This window comes from Chroicocephalus ridibundus, chromosome 9 (genome assembly GCF_963924245.1).
Source record: "Chroicocephalus ridibundus chromosome 9, bChrRid1.1, whole genome shotgun sequence".
Lineage (NCBI taxonomy): Eukaryota > Metazoa > Chordata > Aves > Charadriiformes > Laridae > Chroicocephalus > Chroicocephalus ridibundus.
This window is the reverse complement of record NC_086292.1, coordinates 39,331,708-39,355,910: the sequence shown is the minus strand read 5'-3', so window position 1 is coordinate 39,355,910 and position 24,203 is coordinate 39,331,708. Positions and strand designations below refer to the sequence as shown.

Here is a 24,203-nt window from a genome sequence, read left to right as displayed (position 1 = left end):
TCTGGGTTTGGTTTCTTGGGGCGATGTCCGGGCTGCAGCTGTCCCCAGCTCTAGGGAACCTGGAGGGACCCCCCACCGGGGCGGCTGGCTGCCGGGGCAGAGCGTTGCTGAGCTCCTTTTTGCCAAGAAGCATCGGCCGAGACGTGCGGTGGTTATTCTGGGCCTGCCCCTTTGGCTGGAGGTGTAAAATGGTGGGTTCCCTCCTGTGAGCGCTGCCGTGACCCGCTCCTCGGTGTTCAGCGGGAGGGCGTTCACGCATCCACGTCCTGCTGCTCGCGAAGGCCCCCTGCGCAGGAGCCACACGCACGCACAGGAGCCGATGCTTTCGTGTTACCCATTAGGGTTTAACAAGAAAATGAAAATTCTCTAAATCAAAACAGCCAAAAGTCGACATCCCAAAATAAAGTGTTTCCAGTTAAAACATAACAGCTAATTTCATCTGTGAGAAAGGCACTAAATGTACTGCTTTTAGTATAAATACACAGAGAAATCATAGAAATAGTTGTAATTGCCAATGGAACCATTGCAAACTACACAAACCAAGGTCGCTGTATTTGCTGATACTTTCTTTGTGACCCAACAGCGTGAGCAGAAGTAGCTGCAGAGGAGAAAAGGGCAAAACCCCCTCCTGTGTGACAGTGCATGCTGCGGCGTACGGCCTGGCTCCTGGGGGGGACGAGCCCTCCCTGCCCGGGTCACAAGTGCTACCGGGCACAGGCTTAACTTCCAGCCGATGAGCAGTCCTTGCGGAAGTGAATCCTTCAAAGAATTAACAAAACTATATGATTTGCTTATCATATCTGGAGTCTTACCGTAAGAGTTGATTGCTTCTTAAAAGATTTCTTGGGCTTTTTAACAAGGCTGACCCACAAGACATACTTTTTGACAAATAAAACATGTGCATGTGACAGAGTTATGTATGTGAATTTTTCACACTTCAAAATATTGACCTTCATATTCCACAGTAGCTCTGCATAGAGATTGCTAGCACTGATATTCTTCGGTGTGTGGAGGCTAAACACTGACGTCATTATTATTCTTTAACTTCATGCAGTATTTCTCAAACTGTCAAAGCGGCTTACTTAAAAATAGCTGTGTGAACTAGCAACTCCGCTGCCGCGCACAGGCACAATGGGGAGAAGTGGTACTGAAGGCAGTCGTCTTTATTTTCCCTTTTCGAGTAGGATAAACGAAACAGACTGTGCAGCTTTACACAATTGGGCAATTTTACACATCGTACACACTTCATTGGGGTTCCGTCTGAGCAGTTCGGTTACATCCCAACCCAATTCTATACATAGCCAAAAAGAGGAGCTGGAAGCAGTTGTGCTATTCCGTTTTTTCTTCTTGTTTTGTTTTCATAAAAAACTCTGGCTTGTTGACACACCTGTAAGCCAGCAGCTGGGGAAGGATCCCATACATTATGTTCAATATCAGAAAAAACTGTTTTGCTTCTTCAGGGACTCTGTAGATGTAGGGAGTTCGAGCATGAAGAGAAGCACCAATATGGGAAAACTGAGCCTGTGGTGTGTATATAACGTATATATTAAAAAAAGGGTAAAGTTGATGTATACTTTGGAAAAACAGCATCATCTGCATGCAAGTATGCATCTCCAGCGACATTTACTAAGCCGACCCTTTTACTCCAGAATATTTGCCAAGCCAACCCTTTTATTCCAGACTTATCCATCGTACTTTTGCACAGCGGGATACAAATACAGCCTAAACTAAGGTCATGCATGTCTTGGTACAAGAGGCATAAGAGGAACCGTCGGTCCCATGGTCAGAGGCGTGTTCTATGCACCTGGGGGCACTGATCTTCACCTCAGGTACAGGATCTGACCCTTGGTGTAGGGTGATCATTCAGGCAGCGGGGTCCGTGGTCCCCCCGGTGAGTGGCCGCTGCCGCGTGCGTCACCGCAGGGCCCTGCGCTGCGCGGCCTCTGCCCCATCGCGGGGGGGGGACTGGCACCCGCCTACCCGGGAACCTTGTGTTTGGCATCAAGGGGAAGCTGCCAGACACGCGCTCACTCTCAATACAGTTAGAAAATAAAATCTTGGAAGCTACATTAGTTTCCATTTCAAAAAAAAAAAAAAATCTTAAACTCAGTCTTCCAGATTCTGATCCCAGAACTCCTGATGATTTCAGGAAACGTCTGCAATATTTGGCTTTTGGGCTGGGGATGGTTCTGAAGTATAGGTTAAGTTTACAGTGAAGGTTATACACAAAGACAAGCTTGCTGGGCTGAAACATATTTTTAGCATAAACAAACATTTAAAGATAGAAGCGTCAGGATAGTCGCTGTCTTTTGTCTCCATCTGTTACCTGCTATTTCAAGACACAGCTCGTTCACATTAACTATTGTGTGTCCAATATTTTTTTTATTTGCTAGTTTGCAGTGGAGGAGATCAGAGAAGATAAACATCAGCTGGATGTTAAGCAGAGCAGGAGAAAGGGACACCAGGATTTTAGTAAGGCAGAGGAGTACACTGTGGCCAAAACGTGTCCTCTCTTCTGGCTTCAGCAGGAGATATTTTGGACTCACGAAGTTCTGATCATGGTTAGCAAAGTAGAAAGTGAAATACAGTGCCGGTGCTTTAATACAACACCCTCTAGCAAAAGGTTAGTCTGAGACCATACATCAACAGAAAAAGGAATCGGTTTCCAGGTGATTCTAACCACCCCCCGGAATGGGGAGAGCTGATTGAGCAAACCTGAGTCGGGAAAGGGAGTACAGAAAGAAACCAAACACAAACGCGCTCCAGCAGAGTGCCACTTAGCACGTTCCTGTAAGTCGCTGTGACACAGTGAACAGATGTTCAGGGGCACACTATCAGCAGCCTTTTTATATCAGCCTCGTAACTCCCCCTCCCTCTCGCAGCCTGTTTGTTCTCACCTGTCTGGGGCAGGAACTGCCTTGGGCACCTGGGTGGTCACGCTCTGCCCCGGCAGCAAAGACCTGGTGCTCTGTGAGGCAGCAGGTTCCCCAGCAGATAACCAGCTGCCGTCAGGCTTCAGGTAGGAGGTTTGTGTCTGTCTCATGTTTACCTGGACACCAAGAGCCTCCTGGTAGTATTTTGGAGCCTCTTCTGGGGTGAACGAGATGCTAAGCTGCGTACCACTCTGGGGAGGATTGCAAGGCCTGCCTGTCGCCCAGGGTGGCCAGCTGTGCACCACAGTGAGTTGATAGTAACTTCATAGTAAGCCTTGTCAGAAAGAGCTGGGAGGGGGTGCTGCCGAGAGACCCACAACTCCCACAGCCTCCTCTGTGCCTTTGGAGATCTAAGCCTTATTGTGTGGTCGTGTCTCTTACAAGAGTTGTGGCGCATTAGTGAGCTTCGAGCATTATAAAAAGAAAAAGCAGAAACATTTTGTTCTATTTGTAGCCCATGAAGATTTTTACTAGCTAACGATGCAGCATATAATGAAGTTATTGTTTATTAGACTTGTTTTTCAATATAACACATTGCTTTTTCCTTTCATTACCAGGGAGGATATTTAGGTCTCTCAAAGTCACATTTGGGTTTTTTGAATTTGATTTGCCTCTGCGGAAATTGTGTTATGTCTTTAATCTCATGTGTTTCCTTTCCGTGACTGTACTCTGCATCTGCATTTTTTTAGTTTCTTTCCCTATTTTTCCACCCCTTGGGGCAGGGTGTGTATCTTAAAAGCAGGTCTCTGACTCACCAGTAGCCCAGTCCTGCTCTTCTGTCAAGCACCAGGCAGGCTTGCACCAAATCCGTAATTTGAAGCAGTAAGGCAAGCGCTGTTAGTTACTGCAGGGGTGTGTGCGCCTGGTGGGCCATAGTCTGGCGCTGCCATAAGTGAGAGCAGCCCCGAGTCCGTCGTGTTACCCCACCCACATCAGGTCCTCTCAGCGAATAAGCCATTTCTCGGTGCTTTCTGTTACTGAACCCTCTCTCACTGGAGGACTTTGAGGATCACACCCCTAAACCTTGGCTGAGAAATCAACCAAACGAGATGCTGCAGGTAAAATTCTAAGGTAGCCTTATCTGCCTAACACACAGCCTCTGTTGGCCTCAAAGCCTCGGCCAGTCTCTGATCCGTCAGCGACTGGAAGCTGCCTGCTGCTGGACGTGGCACCGCTCAACTTGACAACTGCAATTTGTGTATGCCTGCTACTCATTAAGCTTCTTGTCTGGGTTGTCTGGGGAAATTGTTTCTTTGAATTTTTTTTTTACAGTATTTTTGGCCTGTAGACTAATCATACTTCAAATATTTCTTACCCTGCAGCCAAGAACGGCCTCCAGCTAGGGACAGAGAAGGGCCTGGAAAAAGGTTGGGAGCCCTTCTTCACTCTGTGCCTTCTCTCTAAAACTGACTGAAATCAGACAAAAGCTGTAACTTTGGAGGGGTTTGCACTGGGCCTTTATGAGCCCAAGGAAAGCCATCAAGTAGAGTAGGGAGAGAAAAAAAACATTCCTTGGTTTTAGGTTCTCTTGTAGACAAGAGGCACTGCAGAAACTAGCCACCAAAAATTGCTGGATTCAGGAAAACCCTTAGATAGAAAAGGAGTAAATAGAGAAAAACTTTCTACATCTGAGAGAACAGGGACATTGGGCTGCGGAGAGCTGGTGAGACAGGATGGTTTTGGATAGCAGGGCTGTGGCTCTTCACCCCTTCTCGTGTGGCTCACTGGCATAGGGAAACAGTAATTTAATCAAGTTCAGAGGCTATTCCCACCCTTTTGTATAATCAAAGCTCCTGGTGCTTTAGTTGTGTGACACTTCAAGAGCTCTTCCTGCAGCTTCAGAAGGTCTAAGAAGTGTCACAACCTGGGTTTGGAGTCGGAATGATAGTAATGGAAGAATTCAAGCTGAGAGCTATATGTAATTCTGAAAAACAGTAAATATTTCTCTTTGTGCGTGAAAGGCTAGGCACTTCTTAGTTTAGATGCATCACATGGTATTTTGAGACTGGTTTTTGCAAAAAGTACATACTTCATAATGATAGAAATAAAAATAATGAAAATCTCCGCATTGCCCATCTGTAGGAGCAGTGCTGGTTCCCAGGGAGCAATGCCCACTGCTTCCATCGTTAGATAATTACCTTCATTGGACCTTTGTGCATAATAGAAAGCGAAAGGTGTTTCAGTAACTACATATGCTTTAATTATCAATTACAATGTTTTAACTTGAGAAATCAGCAAGACAAACCTGGAAATGTGTTTTGTGCCTCAAAATGACAAAAATAAAAATATAGGAGTCCTCAATTCATTGTCACACACATTTTTTTTTTCAACCCAGGTTGCTCACATTTCACCAAGTCAAAGCGATTGTGAGTGTTAGCTTTGGGTTACCAGTAGCTCTTCTTTTCCCCCCCCCGTCTAATGTGTAAATCAGAATTATCCTGAAGCCAAACCACAGGGGACAATAGAGGGGTTTTGGACTTCAGCAAAAAAATGATGCATGTGTTAAGCACACAGCTAAAAGGTATAAAGTGCCATTGAAAAAATAAAAAGTGTTTGTTGTGGGAAACATTTTAATGGGGGTGTGGGTGGAGAAAAACAAAACAAAACCAACTCCAACAAACCAAAACCAACCAAACAAAAATTGCCTTCAATTTGGGAGGCAGAGCATTTTGGTGAGTTTGCGAGATGGTGACAGTCAGGACACTGACTTCTGGTTTCCTTTTCCTTGTGCTAAATAATCTCTGAAGGAGCAGTTTCTTTCACGACTGTCTAGGGAATTCATGAAACCCGAGTAATCTGTCAGTAGCGAGAGGTTCCTGACACTGGCTTGCCTACTTTAGCTGCCTTGTGCTTTTTTTAGCTTAGATTTGGGCCAAAGTTGTATAATATTCATGATACCTTTGGAGCATCTTAAACCTCCTCACTTATATGTTTGCCAGATTCTATGTTGATATAATTTGGTAATTCAAGGTTATCTATAAACCTTTTTGGGGAAAAAAAATAAAGTCTCTGTGATAATTGCTCACAAATAGAAAATAAAATGTCAGTGCCCCCATCCTTACTGGGCAGTTGAGCTGGATTGTAGTTTGTATCTATGATTGCTCTCAGGCCTGAGGCGCAAGCTGTTGGTCTGTGTTTGTCTAGTAGTGGTACCTGAATTCCACTTACTGCTGTGTCCCTATGTTCTCGTTATTGCCGCAGGATTCTGTGTGTATTTTCTGTCTGGACGCTGAGAGCGCATTTCACTTCCTACGTACAGTACAAATCACTTGTCACCGTCTCAGCTGTTGAATGGTCATCTATGTGTCATGAGAAGTCATTTACTTTGTTTCCATCAGTCTTCTCATAAGCATCAGCACCATCTAGTAATTAACTACAGTCGTTTAAGAGAATCAGAACAGAATGAGTTAAAGTGTGATCATTGGTCTGCCTTTGGCAACGCAAGCATGTCTTACTGTCACTGTGGTTGGTGGCCAAGGAGGTTCCCCATGTTGTACCAACATCATCAATCGATATTGTCCATTTTATGTGACTAATAAGTACTCTTTCCATCTGTATTTTTCAAACTACCCAGTTGGCCAACAAGTATTGTGGAAAGAATGTATTGTACTGTTTTGTTGTGTTTGAGGTTTTTTATATGGTTGACTGTCACGGCTTTAAGACAGGCTTCCTCCATGGTCTCAGCTAAAGAGTGCATGGTGCTTAGTAGGGTTTAAATGAGCCCAATAAAAAGATTCTGCAGAAGAAAAGTCTACTAAAGCAAGAATGCAGTTGTTAGAAACATGTAATAGGTTTGATTCCCCACTCCCTTAAGTTAGCTTTTTACATATACAAAACGCGATCTGAGTTGCAATAGCATAAAACCTGCATGGGAAGAACAAACCCTGGGCCCCTTATTTATTCTATAGGTCTCTACTTATTTACTTGTAATTCAAGAGGGAACGTTTTCAAAGAAATACCTGAGCTAGTCCTCCAGCATGTATAAGGGTTAAATCAGGCATCCAGGAACAACCAGGCACCAGGAGGCCATACAGAGCAATCACATAGTATGGCACAGAGTAGAACATGTATGCCAGCATCTGCGTTTTAAACAGAAATATTAGTTGCTTTGCAGAGTGAGGGAGATGCATTTAAAAACCAGCCAGCTGCTGACTGAGCAGTTGAGACTACTCAAACCTACGCTCCTGGCAGCAACAATTCCCAGGCCTTTTTGCAGCTATAGCTTCTCTGAGAAAAGAGCTTTATATGTGGCTGCTCTTTACTGGAGACCTTAGGGTAAGCTGGATCCAGTCATGTTGACGGCTATTGTCTCTTTGCCCCACCCAAATCTACTTCATCCCAGCACGTGTCTTCCAACCCCTTGCCATCTTCAGACCATGCCAATAAGCATGGCTTGACCTCACTCAATGTCCAACCCAACATGGGTGTCCATTTCTCAGTTGGGAGGTGTGAGCTATACCCCAGCCATCCCTTTCCCAGAAAGAACAGGTCCAGCAGAGACACTTGTTTCTGCCCATTCCCTCACTCCTGAATCCTCTCACCGCTCAGGCCCTGCCCCCATGCAGCAGCGGGGGTTGTGGAAGAATGGCCACCTTGCAAACACAACAAAACTAAAGGACAGCATTCCCTCCTCTGCAATACTTGTGTAAATAGGGTTTGTAAAAAGTGTCACATGTCACTGGTGACAGAAGCGTAACACCCCTTTTTGCTCCATTATTCCTGGCTGAGAGTCTACTTTGCCCTTCTAAGGAAAGGGAATGATCATAAAAATCATGCAGATCTGTTTCACGGACTATATTAAAAGAAGCCTGAGTAATTAGAATGAATAACTCTAGGTAACTGATTTGAATCTAAGTTATGTTTATCACAATGAAGAGTTGGTACCCTGTAATGGCTGTAGTAGAAAACATGAAATACCGTTTAACTTGCTATCCCCAAATACTTCCCATATTGGTCTTGTCATCTGTGCAACCCATGGCTTCATCTTCGCCCCAGTTAACAAATCAGTTCTTAACACTCTATGTTCCACAGTCAATGCTTTACCTGAAGCTTAGGATAGGCAGCAGGATCTTTTATATAAGGCTCGTGAAGTTGAATGTACAGCCGGCAGAGTTCAGCAGGGCAATCCAGAGCAATCTAAGGAGAATTTTTAAAACTTCCCGTGAACAAAGAATTTGTTCTAAAACTTAGCTAACCTGGCACCTGTTGCCAGCCCTACAGACCCACCAGCGGTCTGCAGCGCTGCTACCCCACAGGCTTGCTCAAACTATTGCGGAGGTGATCTGTTTGATCACCAGTTACAAGGCTGAAATGCAGCCGCCTCCCAGCTCCTGCTCAGAGGGCTTGCGAGGAAACACTGACAGCCTGCTTTAAGGGTTTTGACTGGAAGAGAATTTAGGCAGTTAGCTATGCTGGAGGAAAAGTATAATTGCTATTGATTTGCTCTGACAAACAGACTTTCATCCCAACAAATGAACTTTCCAATGGAAAATTGCTCAAACGGTGGAAACTTCAGGTTAAGCACACAATTTGAGGATAGCAAGCTATGAATTGTAGTCCAAGAGAAGAATCGCATTGTGGCAAGGTAGCAGTGGAGAGCAATGCAGAGAGACAGGTGTTACTTAAAATAAGAATAATAATTTTAAAAACAGAGTAGCAAAGGAGAGATTGTTGGATTTTACATTCCTATAGAAAGCACAAAGCTCCCAATAAACATGGAGAGACCCAGTTGCAAAGGTAGTTTCTTTTCATAGTAGCCTTCAAAACTACTACAAAAAAATAGTATTCTAAAATAAGTTAGCAATCTGTGTCAACAGCTGTCGCTGAGTGTTTTATGGCAAGGCACCACTGATGCCTAAGTTACGGGACTGAGCAGTAAGTTTTGCACAACTTAATTTCATGTGTTTGTTGTGTGACTTTGTCGGGGAAACACAAAGATTTACAAACATTGTATATTCCTCCCTGTTCTTTCCCAACATGGGCATCGAAGAAGCAGGTCTGAGTGGATTACACCGGATTATGTTTTATTAGCTCTTTCACCAATCATGGTTACTGCAGCTTATACAGAGATGTTCAGCTGATCTCTGTACGCGTAAGTAAGGCTGGTAAGCAGTTCCTGTTTGATAAAGGAAATATGTAAGGAAATGACCACACTCAACCAACAAAAAAATTCCTCTGAGAAATGAAAAAGTGGGATTGCAGTGAAATGACAGGTAAAACAGCTGATTAACCTGCATCAGTGGTGATCTGAGGTAGCACGATCTATAACAAAGCAGTCTGTGACAAGTTAGAAGAAAAAAAGTATTTTTGAGAGGCAAGTTTTCAGAGAAAGAGCAGAAAATGAGACTAATGTGAGTAGCAGAACTACAAAAGGACAATCTGCACTAGGTAAATAAAATGTCGCTTGGGTACTTATTGTCACCTCTTACTTGAATTATTCTAAACAAGATCAAATTTACAAATCAAGCAAGTAGATGGTTGTCTAAGACACCTAAATATTTGAGTTCTGTTCACTGAATAATATACCACTTCCCTTCTGGAAGTTGCTTAAGACCGAAAATGCTTTAGAGCTGACAAAGGAATAGATTTCTCTTATATGCTTAAAAAGCAAACATTTATATAAAAAAAAAAAAGGCTCTTGGTAAGTAGAAACAACATGTGTTGTTCAGGTAATGTGGATAAATCTTTTTTTTGTTTGTTTTCAGGTGGAAATGTTATCCTTTAGCTCATGCAGTGTGAATTCACTTGGCTTCCTATTGAATTTTAACTGTGCGTCTCTGGTGAGAAAAACATGAACACAGATTGAATTTAGTTGGTTTGTCTCCATGTTCTTGGCCGTAAATGTAACACCAGATCGATGAAAACAGTTTTAGGTTATGTTGATCTGCACTTGGGATGCTATTTACTCTTGTGATTGTGCACAAGAGTAACATACTTACACAGGGCAAAATGAGAAGCAAAGCACCACTAATTATCATAAATAATCAATTGGTCCATTTTATATCTAAGGCCTGTTCCAATCCTGAGAGACACGGGGTTTCCCTTGACCAAAATGTACATACTTTTTCACAGAGACAGAATGATTTAAAATTTAAAAGTTAGACTGAAAATTAGAGGCCAGAAAAGTTTCAACTTACCATGCCCCTAAATATGCAAAACCCCGTTGCTAGAATGAGGTACGCAGCTAACAGTAAATCTACTGGCCGTCTCAAGAGTCCTTTCTTCTGGACTTCCTGAACCACCTGCAACACAGAAGGTGGTTCGTGAGTACAGCCCGGTTCTATGTGATGTGTATTTAACTCCAGAGCACTGGCGATAAGAACAGTGAAGCGATGAAATGTTGCGATAGGCGCAGTTAGTTCTCAGTTATGTTACCCTATTTACCCACTGATTTCAGAGACATATTTCCACATCTAAAAAGGTGACTTCAGGCTTCACAGGATGCACTGAGGAAAATTAACCCGAATAAACTCTAGAAATGGATGGATCCAACTAAAGCCATTTCAATACAGATTCGGTTACTTTCAAAGCAACCTAAATCAAATGAACACTACTTTAACTCTGCAACCACATGTGGCTTTAAAGCAGCATAACTAACTTCAAAGTTGCGTCTATTTTTAATCAGAATTAATTAATTTTCCTGAATGTCCCTATGTAGGAAAGCTTTGGAAGCATAGGTTTGTCTCGAATATTTGAAGTTGAATGTAATGCACTTTGTAAAAGGACTGTTTGGAGAGATGGCAAAATGAGGGTCATCTCATTACTGACAGTGAATGCTGGGCTTCAGCAGCCTGTGACACTATGGAAATTGACGGAATGTCACTGACATAAAACAAAAGCTTTTCTGTGGCAGTTGAGCTCTCTGCTGAGGTCAGTGAGTAAATAATATATCTTAATATGTAATGCAGAAATAGAGAACGAAATGTGTGTATGGAGCACGTGGAAAAATCTTTCTTTCATTCTTTTATTGCTGTACGCTATGGATTCCTCTGATGGGCACGGCAGAGCTACTCAGCACCCTGATCTCATCTGTTCTGTACCCCCTTTCCGCAGCTTCAGAACAGGAATCCCCCCGCGGCACCGCACAAGCAGATGTGAGGGGTTCACAGCCTACGGTAGCAAAGGCCATGTAGGTATCTAACATGGAAGGTGGTTTGTAGGAACAAAAGTCATCTCTTTGCCTACGTGGTAAAACTTGCAAGACCCATGGAAATAACCTGGGGTACACTTTCAGCACTGTGTAGTCACAGGCAAAATTATAAGCACATCAGAGTACCTTTCTGTAGTTCAGAGGGAAAACTTCCCCATTTATATGTGTTACTCATTTCCTCTTCCTTTTTATTAGCTGTGTGTTGGCATGCAGACAGCAAAAGAAAAACCTGATTTCCTTCCTGTTATACATTTGTGGAATTGTCTCCAAAGCACAAAACAATAATTAGGATGTAGAGGCACAGTTAAAAGCACTCAGGATCAAGATACTCACAATGAAGTTATTGAAACAGGAGAACCGATCTTGCAAGCCCTATTCCTGAGTAAGAACTGCAAGATCTGAATTGTAGCTTAACAAAAATATGGCTATTTTAAACACATAGGCCATCCCTTTCATAAAACTATTTTTTTCTATTAAAAGATCTTTTTCAGAAAAAAAAGGTGATGCCATTTTTTGTTTTTCAAACACAAAAACCAGGTCTGTTCTAGCAGTATGGTGTCACTTTACAGTATTTAAAGTAGTAGTGTAGGAATGTTTATAATATTACCTGCAAAGAATGTCTATATTCTAATATTTATTGCTATGAAAGACAAAGGCCTCCCATGGCTGCTGAGTTGCAAGTCATTCTCAGATGCAGACTACCTAAGGATAATGCAAAGTCTGAGGGTTGATACATTTTCTTTCCACTTTTGTCTAAGTATGAAGCTTATGTATGTATGTATCACTCTTCCTTTCAAAAGGTACACTAAATGAATGTGCATATTTACTGTGATCACAAAGCTACAATAGAACGTTGTACTTGGAGATTTTGGAGACAAAGCCAATACTAGTGGCAACAACCTTTGGTAGAGTAAGAGTTTGTGAAATTGCCAAAGTACAGAAAACTCGCACCTTTTTTCTCTGTGCATACACTTAAGGAAACAAAATGAAAATGCAAAGCTAAGGAAAAAAAAAAAAAGCAGAAGCAAGAAATTGAAAGACAGTATGCACTTTGCTGACAGACCTCAGCTACGCAGTAATTTTGCCTCACCCTTCTTTTTCACAGCAAAGTCGCATTAATACGCGCTGAAGTGAATTGCGTGCTAAGTACGCTGGCCGAGTAGAGATGACCTGCCAAAGGTTTCCCATTTATTGCAAACAACGTTGAACTCTGCACAGCTCTCGCCAGCCCTGCTGTTCCTTTTGTGTAGCAAGGAAGTGTGTAGGCACGCTTTGCAATTTCTCTCGCTTCCAGGGAAAAGCTATTTTCCATAACTTCTGAGAGGCTCTTTACATCAACAGTTTTAAGGAATCAAAATAATCTTGTGTGCTGTCCACAGAAGACAGTCCCTTCAGAATTTGTGTGCAAATCTGAATTTATGTGTATTCTGTTAATGAATTTTAAATCACATTAAACTCTTCTGAGCTGATATACTTGCAGATAAATCTGCGGGGCTTTGTAGACACTGCAGCACAGCTTGCTTTGATTCTAAATGAGAGCATAACGCCATTCCTCTCCCATGCACCCACCTCTATTAGAAAACACCCAAAACTTGATTACCTCTCCTCTGTCCCCACTGTGATTTTTTTTTTTTTGACTGGTTTATAATAATATTAAATACCTTGGCCAACAAAATATACCCTGCTCGTGTTGCTTTCATGGAAGTATTTTTCTATATACTTGCACTATTGCGTTTAAAAGCATTATCACATTTTCTTCCTAAATCTGTTAATACTAACTCTGAATAATGATAACTAAAAAAAGTTCAATTTTACAGCTAATTGCAAATGATCTATTGAAAGAGAACTAAATATTTTCATGACTTACAATGATTAGCTAGCTGATTAGTAGCATTACACGCAATTATTTCCTGGAAACAATACTTAATTTAGGACTGAGAGAGTTGTATAAGAAGTAAGAAAAAATCATGAGTAGTCATGTTAAGATTTAAAGGCATTTTCAGGTATATAGTTATTGAACCTAGGTATTTATGCTCTCATACGGAGCATAAATTAGTTGTGAAGATAAAATACTAACTCTAAAAAGGAAATTACTTGGGAAGGGTAGGAGGCCCTGGTGAAAGGAATCAAGGCTTTTTCTACGATCTTCTGACCAGGGAAACTAAGGTTTACAAGAAAGGATTCACTAAGAAGTGCAATGTTAAATTTTCAGATCACCAGCATTTTATGCACTCTTTTTGAAATAGAATTTTAAAACTAAGTTTCTCTGCAACATATACCGAAGTAAAATCTCAAACCTTAGGTAGGCAGTTTAACTCCTGATAAGCGTAGGAGACATGGCTATATTTCAGCGAGTAAGCAGGCCATCACATATTTTCTACAATAGGGATTTCTGTGGTGTTCTCAGTACTAGGAAAACAAACTGAAACCTTCATCCATCCTCCGTGAGAAGGATGTTCTTGCTAATATATATGGCAAAAATCTCCATTGCTGCCTTTAACTACACTTAACTTCTCTACCCTGATGACTCTAAAGAATGTGGTTTTGGACAGAATTAGTGACACCCTTAAGTAAATGAGATCAAATTGCTTTGGGATGGGACGTGTGGTTTCCTATAGGCCTATGTAGGAGGGTATAAGAGGGTTTGGCACCTGAAGTCTCCCACAGTTTGCCTTTCATAGGGATTTGCCCTAAAAGTGGTGATTCTATAGCGGTTCTTCAAACTTCGGGAGATATGAACAACTGCCTATACCCCTCTTTCCTGCTGAAGAGTCATGGCTGGCTGGCTGAATGTTACCTTTCATACATTTCTGGGAAAATCTGTCAGTGCATCGTCTGCTGTTATTCTATGCCATAAGCTACGCCACCTGCACGCTTCCTGCCTGTCACCTATGGGACTGGAACTAACTCCTCCGTCTGTGTCTATGCTTTCAGTTACAGAACGAACCTGACTGAGACCCATCTCTTGTGATGCAAAAATATTAATTGATCATATTTCTTACAACTCATACGGTGTGCTGTGGCAATAAACTGGCTTGCTAATAGCAACAGAGTTAAAGATCTGTTCTGTGCTTTGTACCACAGGGATTTTTTTTCATTTTTTTTTTTATAAAACAGCACCTAAACTATTATTGCATGTTTTGATTGCTCAGTTAATCTTATTACAGCTGAACTATTAAATTCAAAAGCAAAGGTCTAAGGAGTTTTAAGTAAACATTATTTTTACAGATTTTTTTAATAAGAAGTGTGTAAATAATATTCATATCAATTAATGTACAATGTCTTCCCTGTAAAATCAAATATTGCAGAACACACATTCAAAAAAGTATTACATTACGTGAAATCTGTAAGTCACCTGCAGAAGAACGCTCCTGCAGAGCTTCTATAAGGATTTTGTGTTGCTTTATGAAGCTGGTATATGTCAATATTTTCATCAGCTAAGAAACTGAAACAGTCAGAAACTGAATAGACAGAGGGTGTTAACACAATTACACCTAGAAATGGATTATTTCCTTTAAACATGAGATTCTTTTGCTTTGTCTTTATCAGACCATAATGAAATGGTCCTGCAGTATAGATATTTTTACAGTGTCTATACAGCCTGGCAGCAATTGTCGTAACAGTGAAGAGTTACAGTACATTCCAGGCTCACCGAGGGGCCTATAAAACTCTGCAGAAACAGCAAGCATATTTCAGTTTTCCTAACAGCAGCCAACACTGAAATACAATAATATTACCTTGACTGGAGTGTCGTGAGTCACTGAAGGCTGGTTGTAAATTCGGAACCCAGCCCATATGGGAAGGCAAATATATGGCACACTTAAGAAAAAAGCAGGACACACTTTTGTTCCGTATTTGCCTGTTAAAAATAATTACAAATTGTCATACATTTTATAAGCTGTGTTGCAGAAGAGTAAAAAAAAAAAAATCCTATGTAATATCAAACCTGAAGCAGCTATGGTAATGTAAACATATAACACTAGAAATCGCTGTTAAAGCAACACACGAATCTTGTTGAAAATCATGTGTTTAATAACAGTAGAGTCACAGGTGACAGAGAGCGTATCGGACAGGAAGCCATTTCAGAAATTAGGGGTTTTTTGAGGGGACGGGAAACCACCTCTGTCACTCTGCACTAGGTAATCCCATAGGATGGCACCACTTTGAAACCTTTTAATGGAACCTGCTTCTAATAGAGACATCATTCTTTAAAGTATGGAAAAAAGGAATGTATCCATTTTTTAAGATCTGATATCATGTTTGTTTTCCAAAGTCCCGATTTCTCCTACAGGCCTGTGCTAATATTTGAGGACAAAACAAATTGAGAGAGCCACCCTCATCCCAGGTAAATCAAGAAAAACTGTGTCTTTTACAGGGCTACTCTCCTATGTCAGAAAGGAAGGCAGAAGGCATGCTCTTGACAACAAGTTTCTCTGCCTTCCCTAGGGGAAAGAGGAAGAGATATTGTCACATTAAATCCACTGACTGTTTTCTCTGTGGTGCGTGTGTGTCTACGGAGGAGGGAACTGGACTGGCCCCAGGCTGTACCATGAATATTCCTCCTCTGTCATAAGAAGCAGGGCCAAAGCAAGCTTTTCTAAAGCTGTCTACAGGATTTGGACCCATGAACATTTTCCTCAGCATCAATTTAAGCTTTGCTAAAAAGGAAATTTTTAACGAAGGAGGGTGGTACTCTTAAATGACCACTATTACTATCAGTAATAATGATGTGAAATTTTTTTATTACAATTCTCAACCTCTAGCAGCACAGCTATGCACTGATTTATGTTAGAAATCTATGAATGTTACATTTATTTTGAAAATAGAGCAACTTCCAGATTTCACTTTTAAAGGCAATTTGGATCCCTCTTGTAATCTGCTTGAAAGTCAGACTATTAAGTAGATTTTAAATGTTACGCAAAATAAGATTTATAATTTTTTATGATACTAAGAGACAGCTATTGTCTCATTGCTTAAATTAAACCTAGTTTGGATGAAAGTTATGGGTATAGCAAAATACAATACTTTTTTTTTTCCTTCAGAACAGTGTAAATTGAAAGTTGTTTTTTTTTCCCTGGTCTCCATCTTCCCCTCCTCATATTTAAATTTCAAAATACCTTGCATCTCTTTACTGATACAGCTAAAATTCCTCTTTCATATTATTACAGAAAGGAACCATTACTGCTGTAAAATACACATAGCCTAATGCTGAATTTAGAAAATGTTTCATGAGGAAAAGTCATATAAATTACGTTCTTACCGACAATGTTTCCAGGCATAAAGACGATGATGCTCATGATAATGGAACCTAGCCAGTAGAGGCCAATGGTTCTATAGCTTTGTCTGTTTAAAAAAGGATAAAAGATGTAATCATTGCACCGTCCCTAAAAATCTACTACTCCAAATCACTCTCAAATTTTATACGGATTACCATGATTGTATCTTAGTAAGTAAAGGCTTTAAAACCTGTACCACAAGTCAACAGTGGATTCTTGCCCCTTGAGAGGGGGATATGGAGAAATCCTACATTCGTGTGTGTGGTTATCACATGAACAGAACAGGATCTGTGCATACTCAGTTATTTGCTGTTGTTTCACTCATCTGAAGGCTGACTGCATGGTTTTGCACATCATAGGTTGTACAAGACTATAAAAGAATTAATAATTAATTTTATTCTGTTCATGCTTCTATTACCAGTGGGTAGATTAGCTTCTGGAATTTAAGTACTTTTTTCCTCAAACTCTTTATTCAACAGCAAGAAACATAAGAATCTCTAGAAATAAACATTTTCTCTTAAACTGCATGATATTCTCTAACGTGGATGAGAGATCATCATCATACTTAGCAATACATTATTCCTATCATAAATATGTTATTTGGAAAAAAAAAATGGTTTTTCACACGTAGTTTTAACATGCATCACCTTTAAGATTTCCTTTTAACTAACACAAAGCATTCAAAGAGGCCATGTTCTCTGCTGCACAGTGAAGATGACAGACTACAACTCAATGCATTTGCTGGGCTTATTCAGCCGAGAGAAAGGGTAACTTGGTGAGGGTACAGTTCCTGGAAGTAATGAAATCTTAATAGCATTGCTTTGGTCTAAGACATGCAACAGTCCTGAGAGAAAAATCTAAATACTGCACCGAAAAGAAAGCCCTCTGTAAATTATATGAGAATGCAAGCAAAGCAAACGGTACACAGATCAAAATTACTTACTCCCATGCAATAGCTGCCACCATCAGCAGATACATCAGATAATGAACGGAACCATCCCAATAGCAGATCACATGGCCATACGCAGTGTTCAGATACGGTTCGCCCTAGGGAACATTTATTTTAAAAAAGATACAGCGATTAGAGGAAGAAAAACATAATAAAGAACAGCAGGAAACAATTTCAGAAAAGTAACTAATGTTCTTTCAATTCAGAGGTACTGGTTTTGACTGACAATGCACGTTTCCAAGCACAAAGCTGATTTAGGTAAGATCAGGTATAATTAAATCAGTTCTATAGCTGCAAAATAGGGTGCAAGATGGAAGGGCAAACGCCTATGTATGACTGTCAGTACTGTCCTGCTACATTATGGAAATATTACTTTTTCATATTTTAGTGATAAAAGCTACAAAATAAAGATACATCTAACATAGAACAAGTAAAGATCTATTTAGCAACCTAGAGATCTACCGCAGTATTGAACATATTGATGACAACATATAACCTTGTAAGGTCCAACTCGCTTCACGCTGAAGTTCACGGAATCTTTTCAATGACTTCAGTGACTTTCATATCAAGCTCTTACTGAGCTATTTTTGGTGGATGTTGATATTCAGCAGCCAAGAGATTCTGCTGACTAGGTATCTGGCATCATCATTTTTTAACTCCACTTTAATTCCTTTTAGTAAAGTGATTAGGCAAAAATAAAGATGCAACTTTGTTTCCTTCTTGGTAACACATTTAGGTACTGCAGCACGCATCCACTCCTGAGTGCTACCTATGGCTTTCTGCAAACATCTACAGTCTATTCAATTCCACAGGAGTTAGTACAGAACCGTGTCACTTAAACTAAGTGAAATAACATTGCAGCTTGAACGGTATGCTACTTTTTCCTGAGTCAGTGATTTCACATCAGTGAAGGTTTTGCCTGCAACAGTAATGAAACAGGGCAATGACCAAATTCAAGAAGACTCTTTTGAATGTGTAAGTGGCTATTTTTCTGTGACAAATACCAAGTTAGTTACGGCAAAGATTTTGTTTACATTTGTAAGCCAAACAATTGTTTACCTCTCTCAAATAATGAGTCATGAATCCATCAATAATTCCATCCTGTTCCAGTCCAATTATTAGATTCACTACACTGGTAAACGCAAATACAGCATAAACTGTAATAAGATAAAGGGGGGGGAAATTAATAAGTTAATAAAGATTCAGAATTGCACAATTGCTTCACAGTCTGAGAAATTCAGTCAGGCAGAGAATTATTGAACTAGGTGCATCTACTTTGAGGTGACAGATATTTAACATACAATATTACTTCCCTACATAGCTTAGCATTTTTTCATTAGTGGTTAGTCAACGAAGTTCTTAGGAATGTGAAATTCTGTAGAGCTGTAGGTGCAGCCTCCATGGAAAGTCAGTGTCGGCAGAAAGGACAATGTGGCCTTTCAAAATTCTTGGTCACATGAAGTAGAGAACCTTGACTGTGGTCATCTCTTGGAAAGGAGAAAGGACAACAAAAAGGAGGCGGGGAGGGAACTGTGACTTGCCATTTTGGGAGGTCAACAAGGCAAACTGCATTAGCCACCGCAGTCCATAGGAGACCGTTAGTTAGCGAGTCACTCCTTGGAGACAGGAAATTTATTTGCAGTAGGTTTAGGTTACTTATTTCCTTTGACTTCAACGTGAACTGAGAGTTCCCGGCCTCAGGCAGAACACTGAGGACAGACGCCTACGAGTTGTAAAGAGGAGGAAGGCAAAGGGCAAATACAGGTGGTTTGTATGCTGCTTTGCCTATGGGCCCATCTTGTAAAATTTCAAAAAACAGCAGCGGTTTTTCTTCTAGATTTTTGATATAAGGTAATCTAGATCTATGGTTTCCTTTTACAAAGTAATCAATGTTTCTATTCTTTCATGGCAAAGTATCAATATAGAAATGTTTGCCCAAGTCTGCAGACAGCCCGAGCCAGGAGTTGGGGTGGTTTGAACTTAGATATCACAAAGGTGAGTTAACACAGAAGCTAATAAAAATGGGAGAATTAAGGTATTCAATCACAGGAAACACCAAACCATGGAGGCCATTGATCACAAAGATCCAAAAATCCCAAATGAGTCCACCCAGGATGAGACAGATACGCTTGAGAGGTCTACTGTGGTGTCTAACTCCTGCTACAAGAAGGATCTTAACAGAGCAGGTATGACAGTATTCCAACACATTCACAGCTCAACTCAAGTGTTATTCTTTTCAAATAGGAAGTCTGGCTTGTCCCTAAGCTGGATCTCCTACTTGAAAAGAATAAAAAGGTTCAAAAGAAGCATTCTTTCTCCTCAGTCTTTCTTTCTTTCTTGGCTCCTTAGCACCTCACCAGACTGGGTTCTGAAGCCGTGCCTTAAATGTTCAATCTGAAATAACCATCATATATTATCATATATATAAATTAACACTTTCTGAATTTAGCTTCATCGTTACCAAGACATACCATAAAACAGCGGGTCTTTTGGTGGTTTCCTTTTGACAAGGACACGAGCCAACAGAGCAATAAAAACCAGAATCAGCAATCCAACTGCAACGAGTACCCAGGAACTGTAACAGTATTAAACAAAAAGAATTTAAAAGACAAAAAAAGAGATGGAATTTTGCTTCTTCAGCTTTTCTTACCAGTTATCCTCAAATGCACATACTCTTAAAGTAACTTTTAATACTTTAAAAGGCTGTTTATTAAATCCGTCGCATAGTCTGCCATAGTATTCATTTTATAGTTTTGCAGAATTTATGTGGCTGTCTTTTCACATGTGATCATCTAAAAAAAGAAAATACGAAAATAGCTAGATAAACAACATAACCAGGAGACTAGATTTGTCTGACTAAAATCAGTTTTCATGCTGGTATCTGCAAAAATAAACAAAAATGATGGAAAACTTAAAGGCCAACAAGAGTAGGATCATTAGGGACATCTAGTCTAACCTTAGCAATAAATTATCTACTCAGGAAATTACATATTTGCAAATAAAACACATCAGTCCCATGGAATAGGAATAGCAGTGTGGAAAGCCTATGATGGATCTAGGTTTAATTTCCAGTTTTGAAAAGGCTACCAAAGGTTTCCCCAGCCCTATAAGGCAGGATCGCTTGAGGGGTTCGGTAATCAATACAGGTGGGCTCGGCAGAAAAGGCCTTTTCTTGGAAGATGGGGGCTATAATGATAGCGCATGTAAAGTGGTGGTGGAGGAAAGCACAAAAATCTTCAGTGCATAGCAAATTTGTCTCCTTCCCCAAGAAAACATGAGTTAAGAAAACCAGTTTGAAATTGGTTTATAGCTCAAAGTGCATGAAATGTATTTAGTCCTCTTTAAGACAGACTCTTCTTGTCAGTCTTCACTTTTGTGCCTGTGTACGGGGGGAAAAAGGAGTGGAAAGTTAGGTAAAGTCCAGAAGCGTAAGCTAAAAATATTTGGCACATGATTTTATACATGGTAGCACTCTGTATGTCAAGAAAACAGATTGTGTACTAACAAATAATAGTGACTATGACAATTTGAGTCTCACTGAAACTTGACTTAAAATTACTGTAAAAAAATAGCGAGATCAAATATTTCAAAATATATACAAACATACTTTCCGAGTCAGGATGAGCGGTACTAGCTTGACGGTTTATTTTATGGTCTGAATCTTCTGCTAGTTTGTTTTCCCAGTGATGAATTTCTTCACGCCATTACAGCTGTTAATATTGCAGTGACTTTTCACTGCGCTCTATCAATTTGAAATAAATATTGGCAATGAATCAAGTAAGTCAGCATGTGTTATTCAGCATTTCTTTTAGTGAGAAACAAAAAATTAAGTTATCGGCCAGAAGGAGGAAAATGAGGAAGGAACAGATGTAGGAAAGCCTTAAAAACATGCAGCAAATATTTGTGCAGGAAAGTTGCAAAACACCCCAGGCTGTGAGATCACAAAATACCACACGGACCTTTAAGTACATTGGTTTTTCCATGAGGAAAGACTTTTCTTTTCTAGACCTGCGGTTTATCCTGGGATCCTACCAATTTTTTTTTTTGACAGGTCGAGGGCATATGGACATTTTCAGTTAAAACTCGCACGTCTCACAGGGTGCCCGAAGCGTGCGGAGCTCACTGAGGCCGGTGAGTCCTTCCACTCGTTTTTAAACAGAATTTGGATTTTGTTTGTGAAACGCCGTGACGGGGGAGCCGGGGGGAGGCCGCAGAGCCGCGGGAAGCCCCCGGCGCCCCGGGGGTCGGGGCACGGTGCGGGACCGGGCGATCCCTCCCGGGCCGGTTCGTCCTTTTGGCGCTACCAGCGGCCGGGACGCGCTTCAGGTGATGCGGAACCGGCAGTTTTGAGGGTGCTGGGGCGAGCGGCCAAGCTGGGCTCACGACCCCCGGCTGCATCCCGGCGCGGAGGAGGCGGACAGGACCCGGCAGCGGGTCTCCCTCCGTCCGAGCCCGGCCGGCCGCCCGCGGCGAGGCCCGACCCGCCGCCTCGTCTCGTCCCGCTCAGCCCCGCCGCCGCCCCTGCGCTCTCCCTGCGCCGCCGCTAAAAATACCCTCCGGGCTGCCCCGGCCACCCGCACCTCCCTCGCCCCCGCCGCCCGCGGGGCGGGAGCCGCCCGGCCTCGCCCGCCTCACCTGCCGCCGGCCGCCAGGCAGTTGAAGAGGTAGGTGACGGGGATGGCGGTGAGAGAGAGGACGAAGACGCCGGTGGCCGCCGAGGCGCTCATCCCCGCGGCGGGAGGCGGCAGCCGCCCTCTGCGCCCCCGGGCCAGCGCCGCGCCTTGCCCCAGGCGCCGCCTGGCCTCAGCCCTTCACGCCCCGCCGAGGGGCGTCCGCCGGCCTCGGCCCGCCGCCCGCCCCCTGGCCGCGGCGGGAAAGGTTAAATCCGCCTCGGAAACCGGAGCCGCCCGCGGGTCGGGGAGGAGGGCCGCGGGGCTCCCCGCCTGCCCCGGGGCTCCGGGGGGGGTCGAGGACTGCCCGAGCGGTGGTGCCGCGGCGGCAGGGAAAGGGGCTCCTCCGGTAAACGGCGAGGAAGGGCAGCGGCGGACTGCCAAGTGGATGCTGTCGCGGTTGGACTAAGCGTTGTGAAAGAGGCTTCGGAGGTTAATCGTTAACGAACGGCACGGCGAGAAATGGCCGGTGGATGCGGCCGTGTGCGCCGGGTCTCTCGGACGCGACGCGTCTTGGGGGAAGGTGGTAGGTGGGAAAGGGGTTCCCCCGATCCGACTAGGGCAGGAGTCTCCGAGAAACCCCTGAGAGAAAATTCGGCATCTCTTTTTGCATCAGAATTTATCTGGGTTGTTAAGAACAAGGGCAATGGCATTTTAAAAGTGCTTTAATTATGAACTCACCTTTTCCATTTAAATGCCAGAAAATTAAGAAAACTTAGGCATATGTTTGAATTTATCCAACAGTATTTTTTTTCTGGCTTCAAACTTTGTATGAGTATCAGCACTAAACTGTCAGTGTGCAAAAAAAAAGTTAAATGAGTCTTGTGTGCAAGGCAAACAGAAGTGAAAACCACTATTCCTAGAAGTTCTGAGCATTTGAATCCAGGACATTGGCTGGGGAGAGCGATCATCCTGTGCTGCTGGGGGAAAAACAGCAAATGCGTTTCGAGTGTGCCAGGCAAGCTCTTGCTAGTCGAGACCAGGAAGTATTAACGCTGCTGTAAAAACACACGTCTGCAATAATGGGCAGAATTCCGATTCCCCGGTGTTGCAGCAGTACAAAGGAGGCTGAGGAAGCAGCACCTGTCCATCAGGAGGAGGATGAAGGGCTTGGCATACGAGTGCTCTCCGTAAATACTCGAGGAGTTAACACCAGCGAGAGGAAAGAACTCTTTAATTTGAAGGACAAAGCTGTGAAGAAACTTCAACTTGGAAGTTTTTGGAAACAGATTTTTAGCTACGAGCAGTAAAGGGTCTTCTACTCTTTTACAATAAGAGCAGTGAATTAAAAAAAAAAACAAAACCCAACATAAGAATCCAGCCATAAGATGTTATTTGATAAGTTTAAGCAACAGACTGATCGATATGATTGCAAGAAAGGAATTTGGTGACCCAGAACATATCTATGTCCCATATATTATGTACCAATTCTTGAATAGTTATTTCAAGTGAGAAGGTCTAGGATCTGGCCACAGGTAGGTGAATGGGTTAAACCATGCTCAACCAAACTATCTGGTAAAAACATGATGCAACTCCTAAAAGTAATTTAGTCCACCCAAGTGTCAAAATTGCCATCAGATGAGTCAGGGCTAAATTTACCGCCTCCAAATGCCTACCTTTCAATGCACAGCCGGTTTACTTCTCAAGCTTTCAAATGTATAGGCTGCTTATTTGTATGCAGCTGGCACAGTGCAGTCCCAAGATTCATGTCTCAAGCTTTGCTTTGTAGTTCCTGTGTCCGTAAAGTCAAAGGCAATACAGGAGATCTTCCTCACCGCTCCGCCAGCATATTCCAGCACTGATTCCCCCCCATCTTGTTGATCAAGTCCTATTCCAGCTTCTGAGTAGAAACTGTCAGGGCACATGGTGTGGTAGGCACATAGCACCTCACCTGTACAGGGTGCATTGTTTGAGTCTATTGTGGTGAGATCTATCAACTTTTGATTAAAAAAGTAATTATGAGCATCTGGGAGCAGAAAAGACTCCTGAAATGGGATGTTTGAGGTGTTTGTTCAAAAGGGCGTGTTTTTTCCTTTCGTTTTCATCTCTCACTCTGTGAAAGAAGCACTAGCCAGCCTTCCATCTCCATTGTTCCTCTCCATTTCCCGACAGAAGAGGCCCCCAAGTCCACCCATGGTAGTGTTGAACATGTGGATTCTGGCATGCCACGCTTTCCATATCAGGAATCTTTCTAGTAGCTACAGATCCTTTTAATTCCAACTTTCC

At 42.2% G+C, this 24,203-nt stretch overlaps 1 protein-coding gene across 3 annotated transcripts; it reads right to left on the bottom strand.

Moving 5' to 3' along the window:
• Positions 1-52: 52 nt before the first annotated feature.
• On the bottom strand, positions 53-22,343 carry TM6SF1 (transmembrane 6 superfamily member 1). 3 transcript variants are annotated; one of them, XM_063345632.1, is made up of 11 exons: positions 21,943-22,343; positions 19,981-20,099; positions 19,779-19,882; positions 18,367-18,464; positions 17,302-17,405; positions 16,343-16,425; positions 14,820-14,941; positions 10,070-10,174; positions 7,977-8,069; positions 6,893-7,012; positions 53-1,521 (listed from the first exon to the last, which is right to left on the bottom strand). In XM_063345632.1, exons 4-11 carry the CDS (start codon positions 18,385-18,387, stop codon positions 1,330-1,332), a joined length of 840 nt encoding a protein of 279 aa, XP_063201702.1. In that variant the 5' UTR covers positions 18,388-18,464; positions 19,779-19,882; positions 19,981-20,099; positions 21,943-22,343; the 3' UTR covers positions 53-1,329. The 3 variants fall into 3 exon arrangements, with proteins under 3 accessions (XP_063201702.1, XP_063201701.1, XP_063201703.1); XM_063345631.1 differs by lacking the exon at positions 19,981-20,099; XM_063345633.1 differs by lacking the exons at positions 53-1,521; positions 7,977-8,069; positions 10,070-10,174; positions 14,820-14,941; positions 19,981-20,099 and having other exon boundaries at positions 6,927-7,012.
• Between the last annotated feature and the right edge of the window lie 1,860 nt (positions 22,344-24,203).